Source organism: Eumetopias jubatus, unplaced genomic scaffold (assembly GCF_037043125.1).
Source record: "Eumetopias jubatus isolate StellerSeaLion01/CBP00866 unplaced genomic scaffold, mEumJub1_p1.0 scaffold_3, whole genome shotgun sequence".
NCBI lineage: Eukaryota > Metazoa > Chordata > Mammalia > Carnivora > Otariidae > Eumetopias > Eumetopias jubatus.
This window is the reverse complement of record NW_028274809.1, coordinates 190,883,537-190,899,663: the sequence shown is the minus strand read 5'-3', so window position 1 is coordinate 190,899,663 and position 16,127 is coordinate 190,883,537. Positions and strand designations below refer to the sequence as shown.

Below are 16,127 nucleotides of genomic sequence, written 5' to 3'. Positions count from 1 at the left end.
ATATAAGCAAGTGAAAAATGCCACAGCTCAGCAGACATTGCAACACGCATCCCGGCCATTTCTCCTCTCCCTATGACACAGAAAGGACATGTCCCACATCTCGGCTTTTCCTGGTGCCCACCATGAAAAAAGAGGCCCAGATCAGAGGTGGGCTGAGCTTAGCTGTACTACTTCTAAATCACAGAAATGAGTGCAAGAGAGAAGTAAAGTTTTGTTATTGTGAGCCACTGACGTGGGGTTTTATCTTCCAAGAATCTACTGCTGAGTGTTGTCATTTACAGTGCTCTCTGAAAAATCTCACACACTGAAAAACCAGACCAACATTAGGGAAAGTTATTGAGACAGAAAAGCATATGAGATCCATTCCATTCAGTGTCACTGAGTTGGCTGGAGAAGCACAAAGGGTGACTGGCATTCTGCTGGAATCCAGGAATGCAGTGACACCTGTCCCTCATCCAAGCAGCCTATGACCTCATGCGGGGCAGCAAATATGTTCTGGAAGGGGTCAGGGAGTAGTTTTAGGCTTTTGTATGCCAAGAGACAAGACTGAGGAAGCTAAATATTGTACGTATGTAACCATTTAAAATACAACAATTTAAAAATGCAAAAGACATTTTTAGCTCTCAGGCCATATGAAAAAGTAGGTGACAGGCCAGACCTGGCCCACGGGCTGTAATCTGCTAACCTCTTGGTCTAGTGGTTGAGACTGGCACATGAAGGGCTATTTCCAGGGAGCATATAACAAGTGTCTTGCACAAGCCCTTTCTGAAGCCTAGAAAGAGACACCAAGCACTTTGGGATTCTACGAAAGTTTGTCCAAAGGAGCATGCCTGAGTGAATGAATCTTTTCAAGATTAAGTAAATACTACTGAGTCAATGGGTACAAAGGTAAGAAGGATGAGAGAGTTTTTGAAACCACAGGATATACGCCCCTAAACTCTATTTCCTTCAACTGACACAAGAGTATTTTATAAAGAGAACAAGTGCCAGAGACTTCCCAACATAATTCGTCCAGCTCTGCTACCCATGGACACCAGAGAAACATATCCTACAAACACAGGTATCCCCACCAGCTGCGACTACCGACAAAATACCACAGACGGGGCAGCTTAACAACAGAAGTTTATTTCCTCACAGTTCTGGAGTCCGGGAAGTCCCAGATCAAGGTGCCGGCCACTTCTGTTTCTACAGAGGTTCCTCCTGCCTTGCAGACAGCTGCCTTCTCGCTGTGTCCTCGTATAGCTCAGAGAGAGTGCATGCTCTCTGATGACTCTTCTCATAAGGACACTAATGCTATCGGATTGGGGCTCCATGCTTATGAGCTCATTCCACAAGGATGCCCTCCCAAAAGCCCCATCTCCAAGTACAGTTACAGTGGGGGTTAGGGCTTCAACTGAACTATGAGTTTGCGGGGACGTACGATTTAGTTCATAGCAACAGGAAATCCAGTTATGGATCATGATGCTCCTTTTCTTTTTCTCCTATATCCAAACTTGTGGAGTCTCTTGTCATGGGAGACAGGACCTTACATCTTTATCATCCCACTGGGAAGCTCCTGATGCTATTAGGCAAACACTCAGCAAGTGTACCTCTCCATTTAATCAAAATTGGATCCGCTAGACTAATGCGATTCTCCAGTTTCAATTAAGAAGACTCAGAGTGATCGACAGTTATTAAAGTCAAAAGACCACAAAGCAAATTTGCAATATCATCACATCCACCTATAGATTCCACAGGAATGTCATTATCCCTGTTTAGTGTCCTGCTGGATTTCAGGAACAATAAACGCTGTTCAAATAAGTAGGTGCTTGCTTCAAAATGGGACATCTCTTTCTTTGTCAGATACGCCTGTGGCAATCATATTCCTTTTTGTGTACTAAACAAAGTAATTTCTTTCCAAAGGGTTTTATTCCCTAACAAGACAAGGTGATAGGAAGGGAAAATCAATATTTCACATAGGAACAATACATTCGGTTATCTGATTTTGGCAAGCAAAATTTTCTATTATATTGTACCTCTAATCTTTGTTTATATAATGACGCTTGATTGCCTGAGGCAATGTCAAAGTTCTGATGAGCTTTCTAAATAAATATTAAATTATAGGAGAATCACTATGTTGTACACCTGAAACTTAGGTAACACTGTGTGTCAACTATACCAAAGACAAAATTATGTTACTTCCTGATGTGACAGTATGTGAATTATATTTTATTCAAGTTCTATAGAAACTGATCATCTCTCTATGGATCAGTGTTTTTTGTGACAATAGCCTAGACCGGCATCCTTCATTTAAGGAAGATGGTGGCAAGATGCCTGGGTGGCTCAGTCAGTTAAGACTCCAACCCTTGATTTCAGCTCAGGTCTTAATCTCAGGGTGGTGAGTTCAAGCCCTACACTGGGCCCCATGCTGGGCATGGAGCCTACCTAAAAAAAAAAAAAATATGGTGGCAAATTTCCACTGAAATAAATTAATAATTCCATCTCTGTTGATATGCCACTACAAATAAGGATAAGTAGAAACCATATCTCCTTTTTCCTTTTAAGTAAGGGGCTGGTGAAAGAAATACAAAGATTTACCAAAAAGTATCATTTCCCATCCCCACTACTCTTTTAAACAAACCATGGCTCTGGTCTCCGTTATGTAGAAATATTGCTTTAAATTGATGAATAATCTGCAAGGCCAGGTTCATTCTGAAAGCACTGATTAAACACTTACAGTGCACAAGCATTGTTACTGAGTAAGACCCGGTCCCTGCCTAGAGGTCATGATAGAGCAAGAGATGCATATATGTGAAATGCTGTACTTAATTTTAAAAGACATTCATCTCATATACAGTTTTCCTACAGGTTAAGTCCTGGTTGAGTATATATGTCAAAGTAGACTCGGAAAAATACCAAAAAACAAAGGTAAAAAGCATTTTCTAATCATTGTGATATATAATATAGATACACACATGTGCGCACATAGCCACGCTCACCACCTTCTGCTGGGGGAACAGGGCAATTCAGACAACAGTTGTTTTCAGTTAGCTGCTTCCTCAGGCTAGTGGCTCAAGTGGAACTTATGGTCAACCAAGTGTTAAATCTCTTTTCTTAAATGAATGGTTTGTCAAATAGATTTTCCGTACTAGGTGTACAGTTAGTTTTAACCATAAATGCTAGATTTTATTCTTGTAATATTGATAATATTTTATATCAATATTATTTTAAAACTTCACCTTCTTTTATACAGGATTACTAAATACTTTTTTATTTCCTTTCTTTTTTTTTTTTTTGCTTACTTCCCTATTATTTTGTAATAGCCTAAGAACAGACACTGTTATTATTTTCACCAGTGCCTGTGTTGCGATAAAACTTTATTTACAAAAATAGGTGGTAGGCTGGATTTGGCCAATGAGAGTAGTTTCCCTGATCTAAAAAAAATATTTTGTTCATAGACATAAGGGAGAAAATAATCACATATATACGTTCTTTTATTTTTATTTATTTATTTTTTTGAGGGGGGAAGGGGCAGAGGGAGAGGGAGAATTTTTTTTTTTTTTTTAGAGGTGGGAGGGGGAGACAGGGAATCTTAAGCAGGCTCCATGCCTAGTGTGGAGCCCGACATGATGCTTGATCTCACAACCCTGAGATCATGACCTGAGCTAAAATCAAGTGTCAGATGTTTCTACTGATTGAGCCAGCCAGGTGCCCCTATGTTCTTTTAAATAGAAAAACTTATGTAAACATTATATGCAACAATTTTAGAAATCTTTAAATCCAAAGAAATCTACTCATATAAAGGAACATGAAAATGGTTTCCAAGGTATCAAAGTTTAGTAACTTTTACAAAAAGCTTGGTCAGTGCATTTTATTGTTTCCCAGAGTATTTCGTTTACTCAACTTAGAAGAATATACTTGAAACTTGAACAAGACAGGTTTGAACTGTGCAGGTCCACTTATATGGAGATTGTTTTATATAAATATAGTGTAGCACTATAAATGTATTTTCTCTCCCTTATGATTTTCATAATAACATTTTCTTTTCTCTGGCTTACTGTATTATAAGAATATAGTATATAATACGTATTACATACAAAATATGTGTTAATCCACTGTTTGTGTTATCAGTAAGGCTGCTGGTCAACAGTAGGCTATTAGCAGTCAAGCTGTGGAGGGATCAAAAGTTACATGTGGATTTCCAAGTGTGTGTGGGGGAGGTAGGCGCCCCTAACCTCCCCCATTGTTCAAAGAGTCAACTGTATAAACAATAAAACCGATGCCTGAAACAAAGAACGAAACAGAAGATCCTTGCTAGCACATCGTCAGAATGCCACACTAAGCATGCACATAATGTTTCAAGAGCAGAATTTACCTTGACAGGAAATCTGAGAAGGAAAGGCGAACAGGGTATCCATATCGGATGATCTTCACCATGTCCAGGACCCCAATATATTGCAGCTGAGCAGACACATAAAAATTATCAAAAGTATCTGGCAGCCTTGAGTTATTGGGCTTGATGCAATGAACAAAGTGCGGAGTGCGCTTCTGAAGTTTTCCAATAATATCCGTTAGAGATTTCTAGGGAGAGAAGCAAAAAACAGCTGATTCTCCAAAGAAAACACTGACTGAAAATATAAAGAGCTTTTCAATAGAAATGTTTATCTTTAATCCATATATCTTTTATTATGAATTCTCTGTGGTGTGTGTGTCTGTGTGCACGCTGAGTGCTTACCTTTATCTGAAGGTACACAAGAGGTCAAAATGGGGAAGAAATACACGTAAGCCCTCTACAGTTGATATAATCAAAATCTAACTTTTGGAAAACAAAAAAATCCACTAACCCTGAGTTGCGATGCAATGGTGCCTGGACCTCCCCGTTCCAGTCTTTGAAGAAATGTAGAAGTTCCTTTCTTCTTTAATAACTGTAATGAAAATAAAAACAAACAAAGGGTGAGCAGATTTATTTATGTAAGTATGTAGTCATTTATTTTTAATTGAAGGATCGTTGACATTAGTTTCAGGTGTACAACATAGTGATTTTAGTAGTATTTTCCTAAATTCCATGTAGAAGAAAAAAATTCAGCCTCCCATCCATGTAAATTGACTCACAGGATGACACAGATTCAGAGCAGACTATAAAAATCAGTACCAATGATGGTACTATAAAGTGGGGAAACGGGAAACTGCTTGTTAAATAATACTATTACTGCCAACCTTTCAAGTACACAGAAGTTGCCACCCTGCTTCTATTCGAATTTTGAGAATAAGAGCCCGACTCGCTTAACAGGAAACAAGCTCACGCTGGTGCCTGGTTGCATCACCACTGTCTGTGTTTTTCAGGAAGTGGTAGCTTACTGCCAGGCAAACGGATACTCGCTTATGTTCCAAAGATTTGATGCTCTAACAATCACTGGTTTATTCCCTTAAGTTTAACCACAATCAATTTCTTCCCTTTTTTTTTTCCTTTCCCTTCCTCTTCTTCTTTTTTAACCACTCAGAGGAGTTAGTAAATTACCTGTCTGAAAAATGGCAAAAGTCTGTGTTTTCTTCGATAAGTCATTATATACAGCTCTTAAAAGAAAAAAACAGTCATACGTAGCAAAGATTAAACGATAGTGGAGATAAAAGAAGTCAGTGGAAATGAAGCCAATGGGGAAAGAAAGAAAGGGCAGAAGATAATTAATTAAATCCCACCAGGGGTTAAAAGGAACCCCAGCCACTAATGTACTATTGCCTTTCACAAAATCACACAGACTTAGACCAACATATCTATTGATCCAAAATCATTTATGTTACAATAAAGAGGTCTTGATAGGAGAAAAAATCTGATGAAACATTCTTGTCAATATGGTGCTGTTGCTATCATGGCAACCGTTCATTTCCTTCCATTAACGTGAACTGTCAAGCTGAAATGATCAATTGTAACTGACAAGGGAATGTAAAATGGTCCAATATCAACTGGTTTTCTACAAACACAAAGCCAAGTGTGACGCTCAGTTAAAGAGTGGGTAGAATCCCAGTCCCAGGCGTGGACGAGCAGGGATGAGGGCAGTTTGCATGGAAGTGAGGAATGAAACATTTAAGGAATAATCGTAATAAATAAATCTCCATCCCTTGAAGTTGAACACTCAATTTCCCTTTCTGGGTGGAGGAACCACTGTGAATTATCTTCCTTTTGCAGTCCTTTAGGGAAAAGACTAATGGCATCTATGCCTGGTAATGTTTAATAATTGAGGTTAAAAATTACAGTTTAGAGGTGTGTGGTGATTTCTTGCTCTTGATTTCCAGGATGATTGAGAAAGGAAGGGCCAGGAGGTTCAGCGAGACCCTCAGGAGTAGAGATCTTCCTTACAAAGGTAACCCTTTGTCTTTTTTATGTAAAAAATGCCATTGTGTATGCAGTAAGATAGAATTCCTGTGATCAGATAGTGCAGGAATGACTGCATCAAAGGATCCCTAATTGTAGGGTCCACTGGCTAAACACGCACACACACGCGCACACACGCACTCACTCATTTCTAACATGTTATACACATCTTGCCACTCTTCCAAAATAGAGCTGATTTTAATTATGCTTTTATTTTAATTGGTAAGCTAAAATGCATTCCAACAATCTACAACAACTGAATTTCTAAAACTGATTGTCCTGGACACCTTCCCAAACATATTTCTCATCTCTATGGTTCTGGTAGAGGCAAGCGGAGCAAACCAGACTACCGTCAAGGACTGAATCCTTAACGTTAACACATTTCCTACCTATTTCCTATCAGTTTGAGAAAACTCCACTGAATTTGTAGTTCTATTTTATAAAAAGAACCTTTATGTTTTAAAGTATAACCACACGTGTGTCGGACACGTACACATTAAAACTAGTATAATACAAAAGTAAGCTTAAAATCTACAAACTATCCAGTAAAAATAATTCCAGCCCCGGCAACATACACAATGTCTTTAAGAGAAGCTACAATTTATAGTTTAGAGACCTAAAACCTCTGAAGTGATTGTCAACAGAATAAGGTAGCTAACTTTATTCCCTGCTGTTCCCATTCATCAAAAGGACAGTCACCGAGACAAGGCACAAATAGGATGTTGCAGAGACAACCAATAAAATTACTAATGCCCTATTTGCTATTGAATTTTCACTCTACGGGACGCTCTTCTACCGTCCCCTCTCTCTTATGATTATACTTCAGGCAGCATCCTTTTCGTTCACTTTTTAAATTAAAATATCAATTTGTTTCCATCGGTTTCCAATGTTGCACTTTATTTTTTTTTAAAGATTTTATTTATTTATTTAACAGATAGAGACACAGCGAGAGAGGGAACACAAGCTTGAGGAGTGGGAGGCGGAGGAGAAACAGGCTTCCCGCCAAGCAGGGAGCCCAATGCGGGGCTCGATCCCAGGACCCTGGGATCATGACCTGAGCCGAAGGCAGACGCTTAACAACTGAGCCAGCCAGGCGCCCCAATGTTGCACTTTAAAAAGAAAAAGTAAATGTACTAAGCATACTTAAGAACAACCAAACAAGAATCAGAGAAACTCCTACCTTACTGAGTTCTAGATAATTCCTGCTTTCTCCAATAATTGAAGAAGCTGCCGTTTTCTTACTGAGCAGGGCTGATTTCTGTCCTCTGAACTTAAAAGAAGGATAGGAGGACACGAGGGATCCCGTCTGTGACAGTTTCGACTGGAACAAATGATGGATCACGACATTTTCACTAGCTAGGAAAGAAATAAAGAGATATTGTGAGTGGCATTCAAACCGTTATGTACACAAGATTTCAACACACTCCTCATTCCAGGGCCATAAGCCCTAGACATTCTCAGTGCAAGACGTAAGTGAGAGGTCCATCTTTCCCTTTGCCCCCACCGTTAATCCTAGCACTTGATGAATTCTGACCTTCCCGGTCCTTGGGTATACGGGCCTTCAGTGCCCTTGGCGAAGTCATGTAGACCTGTGGTTCCCACTAGCAACTTCCCGCCCTAGAAACACAGGTCCCAGGATCTAACCAGTCTCCGTGTGTATGTAAACACCGGCGGGGGACCCTGTCGCATTTGCTTGTACCAGTTGTTAGGCGAAACTGTTCAGCTACAAAGGTAAAAAGCCGATGTATTTTACATGTTAGGTTATACAAATTCTACTAAATTTTGGTTACAAATTGGAATAGCACAGTGAAAACTCTATATGGTGGTTAGGGCTCTATAAGACACTTTTCTCACGTTACCTACACTTGGATGTACACAATCCTCACACTTTAGTTTCTTTTTTTCCAAAATGACCATGACATACCTACTTCAAGGATTATACAGGATTAAAATGTGAAGTCACGTGCACATCATTTAGGATCATGCCGACCCATCAGCTGGTTAGCACTGTTCAGCACCAAAACCTTTTTTCTACCTTTTCCACACCCAGATTATTTTGCTTGCTCAGACTAACATATTTAGTAGCAAAGCATATAAAGGAAAGTCACTACATAATAAACAAACTAGGGAGAAGTGTCAGAGAAGGAAAGAACAATTATGGAATGCAGGAAGGCAAAACGGAGCCCTGTGGTGTTGGATCCAATTTAGGGCTATCAAGATAAATTCATGATTTTTAATATAGAGCTATATACCTATATATTATCTATATATCTTTAATTGTCTAGTTCTGAAGGAGCCTCAAAGCAAGGACAACCTAGTAGAAATGGGCTCATCAAGCCCCCAGGCCTCAGTGTTTCTTAATACCACTCTTCTCTAAAATAAATCTAGGCTTCTTGGGCACAGGGCTGATTCGGAGGCATAGCAAATAATCCTGGAACATTTTGGAATATGAGGAAGTGCTAAACAAGATCATGAGAATCTTTAAAGAATGTGGGAGCTGGCTTGAAGGGGTTCTCCCTGGCCACGTCTTGAGCAATGGTAGCATTAAAATAATGATAGTAATAGATACATTTCAGAAGATGGCGGAGGAGTAGGAGACCCTGGATTTCGTCTGGTCTCAGGAATCCAGCTGAATAGGGATCAAACCATTCTGAACACCTACGAACTCAACAGGAGATTGAAGAAAAGAATAGCAACAACTCTCTGAACAGAGAAGCGACCACTTTCTGGAAGGTAGGACGTGCGGAGAAGTGAATCCGAGGCGATATTCAGGAGGATAGACGGCGGGGAGGGGGCCTCCGCCGGCCGCTTCTGGCAAGTGCTAGAGCCGCGGAGCACAAAATCGGACCTTTTTTTGGTCCGCGGGGGAAGTCGGCTCCGCTGGGGGATGTTGCTCCAGTGGCTAAGCGGGGGGTGGAACCCTCGCGGGACAGTGTGGTCTCAGGACCCTCGGGGTCACAGAAAGACCGGGGGAGCCTGAGTGCGGCAGAGCTCCCAGGGATCGGAGCGGGGAAGCCGGCTGCAGAGACGGAGCCGAGGCGCGGGCTCTCAGCTCGGGGTGGCCATAAACTGTGATCCGCGGCCCAGTCGGGCCACTGCTCCTCCAGCAGGGACCCAACAAGCGGCAGAGCCGGGGAGACTCCCCTTCCTCCCCCGGGAGGAGCGGCGCGGGAGCGCACCGCAGGGATCCTCTGGGTTTGGAGACTCCACACGGGGTCGGGCGCCAGAGATAGAAACGCTCGGTCACAGGCCGGGGGAGCGCGGAGTGCGGCCGGAGACCGGGGACACGGGAGGGACTGCTTTTCTCTGGGGGCGCACTGAGGAGCGGGGCCCCGAGTTCTCAGCTCCTCCGGGCAGAGATTGGGAGGCCACCATTTTCACTCTCATCCTCCAAATCTGTACCGAGAGCTTGCAGGGAACAAAAGCTCCTGAGAGCAAACCCGAGCAGCTTGCTCAGCCCGGAACGACAAGGGCGGGGCAATTCCGCCTCCGGCAAAGACATTTGGGAACCACGGCAACAGGAGATCAGCAGGAACAGCCAGCAAGCCAAGACCAAGTTTACCGATCAAGGAGAACGGGAGAACTCCAGCGCTAGGGGAATACTGCACATAGAATTCATGGCTTTTTTACCATGATTCATTAGTCTTTCAAAGCTATTTTTTTAAACTGTCTTTTTTTTAAATTTTTCTTTTTCCCTTTTTCAACCAACATCTTATCAATCCCTTTTTTAAAAAACATTTTTATTTTTCATTTTTTGAGTCATATTATATCCCTTCATAGTAGTTACCCTTATTTTTGGCATATATATTAACTTGTTCTCTCTTTAAAATTTTGAGATACAGTTTCTTCTAACAGATCAAAATATACCCTAAATCTCTAGTGTATGGCTTTGTTCTAGCCTCCTGCCTGATCACATTCTCTCCCCCTTTTTTTTTAAATCCTCTTCTTTCTTTTTTCAAACAACTTATCAATTCCTTTTATAAAATTTTTTATAATTTTCATCTTTATAGTCATATTCCATCCCTTCATCCTATTAACCCTTATTTTTGTACATATATAAGTTTTTCTTTCTTTAAAATTTTGGGGGGCACTTTCTTCTAACAGACCAAAATACATGCAAAATCTAGTGTGTGGCACTGATCTATGCACCAGCCTGATCTTTTTGATCATATTCTGTTTTATTTTGTTTTGTTCTGTTTTTGTTTGTTTTTATCTTTTTTTTTCTTTTTTCTTTCTTTCCCTTTCTTTTCCCCCAGTTTCACATCTTTTCTGATTTGTTTAGAGTATATTTTCTAGGGACGTTGTTACCCCGTTAGCATTTTGTTCTCTCATTCATCTATTCTCCTCTGGACAAAATGACAAGATGGAAAATATCACCTCAGGAAAAAAAAAAAAAAAAACAAGAGGCAGTACCGACTGCCGGGACTTACTCAATACGGACATTAGTACGATGTGAGACCTAGAGTTCAGAATCATGATTTTAAAGATATTAGCTGGGCTTGAAAAAAGCATGGACGTTATTAGAGAAACCCTTTCTGGAGAAATAAAAGAACTAAAATCTAACCAAGTCGAAATCCAAAAGGCTATTAATGAGGAGCAATCAAAAATGGGGGCACTAACTGCTAGGATAAATGAGGCAGAAGACAGAATCAGTGATATAGACGACCAAATGATGGAAAATAAAGAAGCTGAGAAAAAGAGAGATGAACAACTACAGGATCATGAGGGCAGAATGCGAGAGATAAGCGATACCATAAGACGAAACAACATTAGAATAATTGGGATCCCAGAAGAAGAAGACAGAGAGAGAGGGGCAGAAGGTATATTGCAGCAAATTACAGAGAACTTCCTAATTTGGGGAAGGAAACAGGCATCAAAATCCAGGAGGCACAGAGAACCCCTCTCAATATCAATAAAAATAGGTCAACACCCCGACATCTAATAGTAAAACTTACGAGTCTCAGAGACAAAGAGAAAATCCTGAAAGCAGCTCGGGAGAAGAGATATGTAACCTACAATGGTAGAAACATTAGATTGGCAACAGACCTCACAGAGACCTGGCAGGCCAGAAAGGACTGGCATGATATATTCAGAGCACTAAACGAGAAAAATATGCAGCCAAGAATACTATATCCAGCTAGGCTGTCATTGAAAATAGAAGGAGAGATAAAAAGCTTCCAGGACAAACAAAAACTAAAGGAATTTGCAAACACAAAACCAGCCCTACAAGAAATCTTGAAAGGGGTCCTCTAAGCAAAGAGAGAGCCTAAAAGCAACATAGACCAGAAAGGAACACAGAAAATATACAGTAACAGTCATCTTACAGGCAATACAATGACGCTAAATTCATATCTTTCAATAGTTACCCGGAATGTAAATGGGCTAAATGCCCCAATCAAAAGACACAGGCTATCAGATTGGATTAAAAAACAAGACCCATCGATATGCTGTCTGCAAGAGACTCATTTTAGACCCAAAGACACCCCCAGATTGAAAGTGAGGGCGTGGAAAACAATTTACCATGCTAATGGACACCAAAAGAAAGCTGGGGTGGCAATCCTTATATCAGACAAATTAGATTTTAAACTAAAGACTGTAATAAGAGATGAGGAAGGAAACTATATCCTACTTAAAGGGTCTATCCAACAAGAAGATCTAACAACTGTACATATCTATGCCCCCAACATGGGTGTAGCCAATTATAGAAGGCAATTAATAACAAAAGCAAAGAAACACATTGACAACAATACAATAATAGTGGGGAACTTTAACACGCCCCCCTCACTGAAATGGACAGATCATCTAAGCAAAACATCACCAAGGAAATAAAGGCTTTAAATGACACACTGGACCAAATGGACTTCACAGACATATTCAGAACACACCATCCCAAAGCAACGGAATACACATTCTTCTCTAGTGCCCATGGAACATTCTCCAGAATAGATCACATCCTAGGCCACAAATCAGGTCTCAATCGGTACCAAAAGATTGGGATTATTCCCTGTATATTTTCAGACCACAGTGCTTTGAAACTAGAACTCAATCCCAAGAGGAAAGTCAGAAAGAACTCAAATACATGGAGGCTAAAGAGCATCCTACTAAAGAATGAATGGGTCAACCAGGAAATTAAAGAAGAAATAAAAAAATTCATGGAAACCAATGAAAATGAAAACACAACTGCTCAAAATCTTTGGGATGCAGAAAAGGCAGTCCTAAGACAAAAGTATATAGCAATACAAGCCTTTCTCAAGAAACAAGAAAGGTCTCAAATACACAACCTAACCCTACACCTAAAGGAGCTAGAGAAAAAACAGCAAATAAAGCCTAAACCCAGCAGGAGAAGAGAAATAATAAAGATCAGAGCAGAAATCAATGAAATAGAAACCAAAAGAACAGTAGAACAGATCAACAAAACTAGGAGCTGGTTCTTTGAAAGAATTAACAAGATTGATAAACCCCTGGCCAGACTGATCAAAAAGAAAAAAGAAATGACCCAAATCAACAAAATCATGAATGAAAGAGAGATCACAACCAACACTAAAGAAATACAAACAATTATAAGAACATATTATGAGCAACTCTATGCCAGCAAATTAGATAACCTGGAAGAAATGGATGCATTCCTAGAGATGTATCAACTACCAAAATTGAACCAGGAAGAAATAGAAAACCTGAATAGACCTATAACCACTCAGGAAATTGAAGCAGTCATCAAAAATCTCCCAACAAACAAAAGCCCAGGGCCAGATGGCTTCCCAGGGGAATTTTACCAAACATTTTAGGAAGAATTAATACCTATTCTCCTGAAACTGTTCCAAAAAATAGAAATGGAAGGAAAACCTCCAAACTCGTTTTATGAGGACACCATTACCTCGATCCCAAAACCAGAAAAAGACCCCATCAAAAAGGAGAATTACAGACCAACATCCTTGATGAACATAGATGCAAAAATTCTCACCAAAATACCAGCCAATAGAATACAACAGTATATTAAAAGGATTATTCACCACGACCAAGTGGGATTTATCCCTGGGCTGCAAGGTTGGTTCAACATCTGCAAATCAATCAACGTGATACAATATATTAACAAAAGAAAGAACAAGAATCATATGATCCTCTCAATAGATGCAGAAAATGCATTTGACAAAGTACAGCAACCTTTCTTGATCAAAACTCTTCAGAGTGTAGGGACAGAGGGTACATACATCAATATCATAAAAGCCTTCTAAGAAAAACCTACAGCAAATATTCTCAATGGGGAAAAACTGAGAGATTTCCCCCTAAGGTCAGGAACGTGGCAGGGATGTCCACTATCATCACTGCTACTCAACACAGTATTAGAAGTCCTAGCCACAGCAATCAGACAACAAGAAGAAATCAAAGGCATCCGAATCAGCAAAGAAGAAGTCAAACTCTCACTCTTTGTAGATGATATGATACTTTATGTGGAAAACCCAAAAGACTCCACCCCAAAACTGCTAGAACTCACAAAGGAATTCAGTAAAGTGGCAGGATATAAAATCAAAGCACAGAAATTAGTGGCATTCCGATACCCCAACAACAAGACAGAAGAAAGAGAAATTAAGGAGTCGATCCCATTTACAATGGCACCCAAAACCATAAGATATCTAGGAATAAATCTAACCAAAGAGGCAAAGGATCTGTACTCAGAAAACTATAAAATACTCATGAAAGGGGCACCTGGGTGGCTCAGTTGGTTAAGCGACTGCCTTCGGCTCAGGTCATGATCCTGGAGTCCCGGGATCGAGTCCCGTATCAGGCTTCCTGCTCAGCGGGGAGTCTGCTTCTCACTCTGACCCTCCCCCCTCTCATGTGCTCTCTCTCTGTCTCTCATTCTCACTCTCTCAAATAAATAAATAAATAAAATCTTAAAAAAAAAAACCAAAATACTCATGAAAGAAATTGAGGAAGACACAAAGAAATGGAAAAACGTTCCATGCTCATGGATTGGAAGAACAAACATCATGAAGATGTCAATGCTACCTAGAGCAATCTACACATTCAATGCAATCCCCATCAAAATACCAACCACTTTTTTCAAAGAAATGGAACAAATCATCCTAAAATTGGTATGGAACCAGAAGAGACCCCGAATAGCCAGAGGAATGTTGAAAAAGAAAAGCAAAGCTGGCGGCATCACAATTCCGGACTTCCAGCTCTATTACAAAGCTGTCATCATCAAGACAGTATGGTACTGGCACAAAAACAGACACATAGATCAATGGAACAGAATCGAGAGCCCAGAAATGGACCCTCAACTCTATGGTCAACTCATCTTTGACAAAGCAGGAAAGAATGTCCAATGGAAAAAAGACAGTGTCTTCAACAAATAGTGTTGGGAAAATGGGACAGCCACATGCAGAAGAATGAAACTGGACCATTTCCTTACACGACACACAAAAATAGACTCCAAATGGATGAAAGACCTAAATGTGAGACAGGAGTCCATCAATATCCTAAAGGAGAACATAGGCAGCAACCTCTTTGACCTCAGCTGCAGCAACTTCTTCCTAGAAACGTCGCCAAAGGCAAGGGAAGCCAGGGCAAAAATGAACTGTTGGGATTTCATCAAGATAAAAAGCTTTTGCACAGCAAAGGAAACAGTCTACAAAACCAAAAGACAAATGACAGAATGGGAGAAAATATTTGCAAATGACATATCAGATAAAGGGCTAGTATCTAAAATCTATAAAGAACTTATCAGACTGAACATCCAAAGAACATATAATCCAATCAAGAAATGGGCAGAAGACATGAACAGACATTTTTCCAAAGAAGACATCCAAATGGCCAACAGACACATGAAAAAGTGCTCCACATCACTCGGCATCAGGGAAATCCAAATCAAAACCTCAGTGAGATACCACCTCACACCACTCAGAATGGCTAAAATTAACAAGTCAGGAAAGGACAGATGTTGGCAGGGATGTGGGTAAAGGGGAACCCTCCTACACTGTTGGTGGGAATGCAAGCTGGTGCAACCACTCTGGAAAACAGTATGGAGGTTCCTCAAACAGTTGAAAATAGAGCTACCATACGATCCAGCAATTGCACTACTGGGTATTTACCCCAAAGATACAAATGTAGGGATCTGATGGGGTATGTGCACCCCAATGTTTATAGCAGCAATGTCCACAATAGCCAAACTGTGGAAAGAGCCCAGATGTCCATCGACAGATGAATGGATAAAGAAGATGTGGTATAGATACACAATGGAATATTATGCAGCCATCAAAAGGAATGAGATCTTGCCATTTGCAATGACGTGGATGGAACTGGAGGGTGTTATGCTGAGCGAAATAAGTCAATCAGAGAAAGACATGTATCATATGACCTCACTGATATGAGGAATTCTTAATCTCAGGAAACAAACTGAGGGTTGCTGGAGTGGGGGGGGTGGGTGGAAGGGAGGGGGTGCGTGGGTGATAGACATTGGGGAGGGTATGTGCTGTGGTGAGCGCTGTGAATTGTGCAAGACTGTTGAATCACAGACCTGTACCTCTGAAACAAATAATACATTGTATGTTAAGAAAAAAAAAAAAGAAGATAGCAGGAGGGGAAGAATGAAGGGGGGTAATCGGAGGGGGAGACAAACCATATGAGACGATGGACTCTGGAAAACAAACTGAGGGTTCTAGAGGGGAGGGGGGTGGGGGGATGGGTTAGCCTGGTGATGGGTATTCAAGAGGGCACGTTCTGCGTGGAGCACTGGGTGTTATGCACAAACAATGAATCATGGAACACTACATCAAAA

At 40.6% G+C, this 16,127-nt stretch overlaps 1 protein-coding gene across 1 annotated transcript in view; it reads right to left on the bottom strand.

Moving 5' to 3' along the window:
- MYO16 (myosin XVI) overlaps positions 1-16,127 on the bottom strand; it is a 441,479-nt gene that overhangs the window by 128,157 nt on the left and 297,195 nt on the right. Inside the window, exons 24-26 of the mRNA XM_028087376.2 lie at positions 7,530-7,705; positions 4,824-4,904; positions 4,355-4,560 (exon numbers count right to left, since the gene is read on the bottom strand). Of these exons, the coding sequence (XP_027943177.2) occupies positions 4,355-4,560; positions 4,824-4,904; positions 7,530-7,705 (463 nt within the window). The remainder of the gene's footprint in view (positions 1-4,354; positions 4,561-4,823; positions 4,905-7,529; positions 7,706-16,127) is intronic.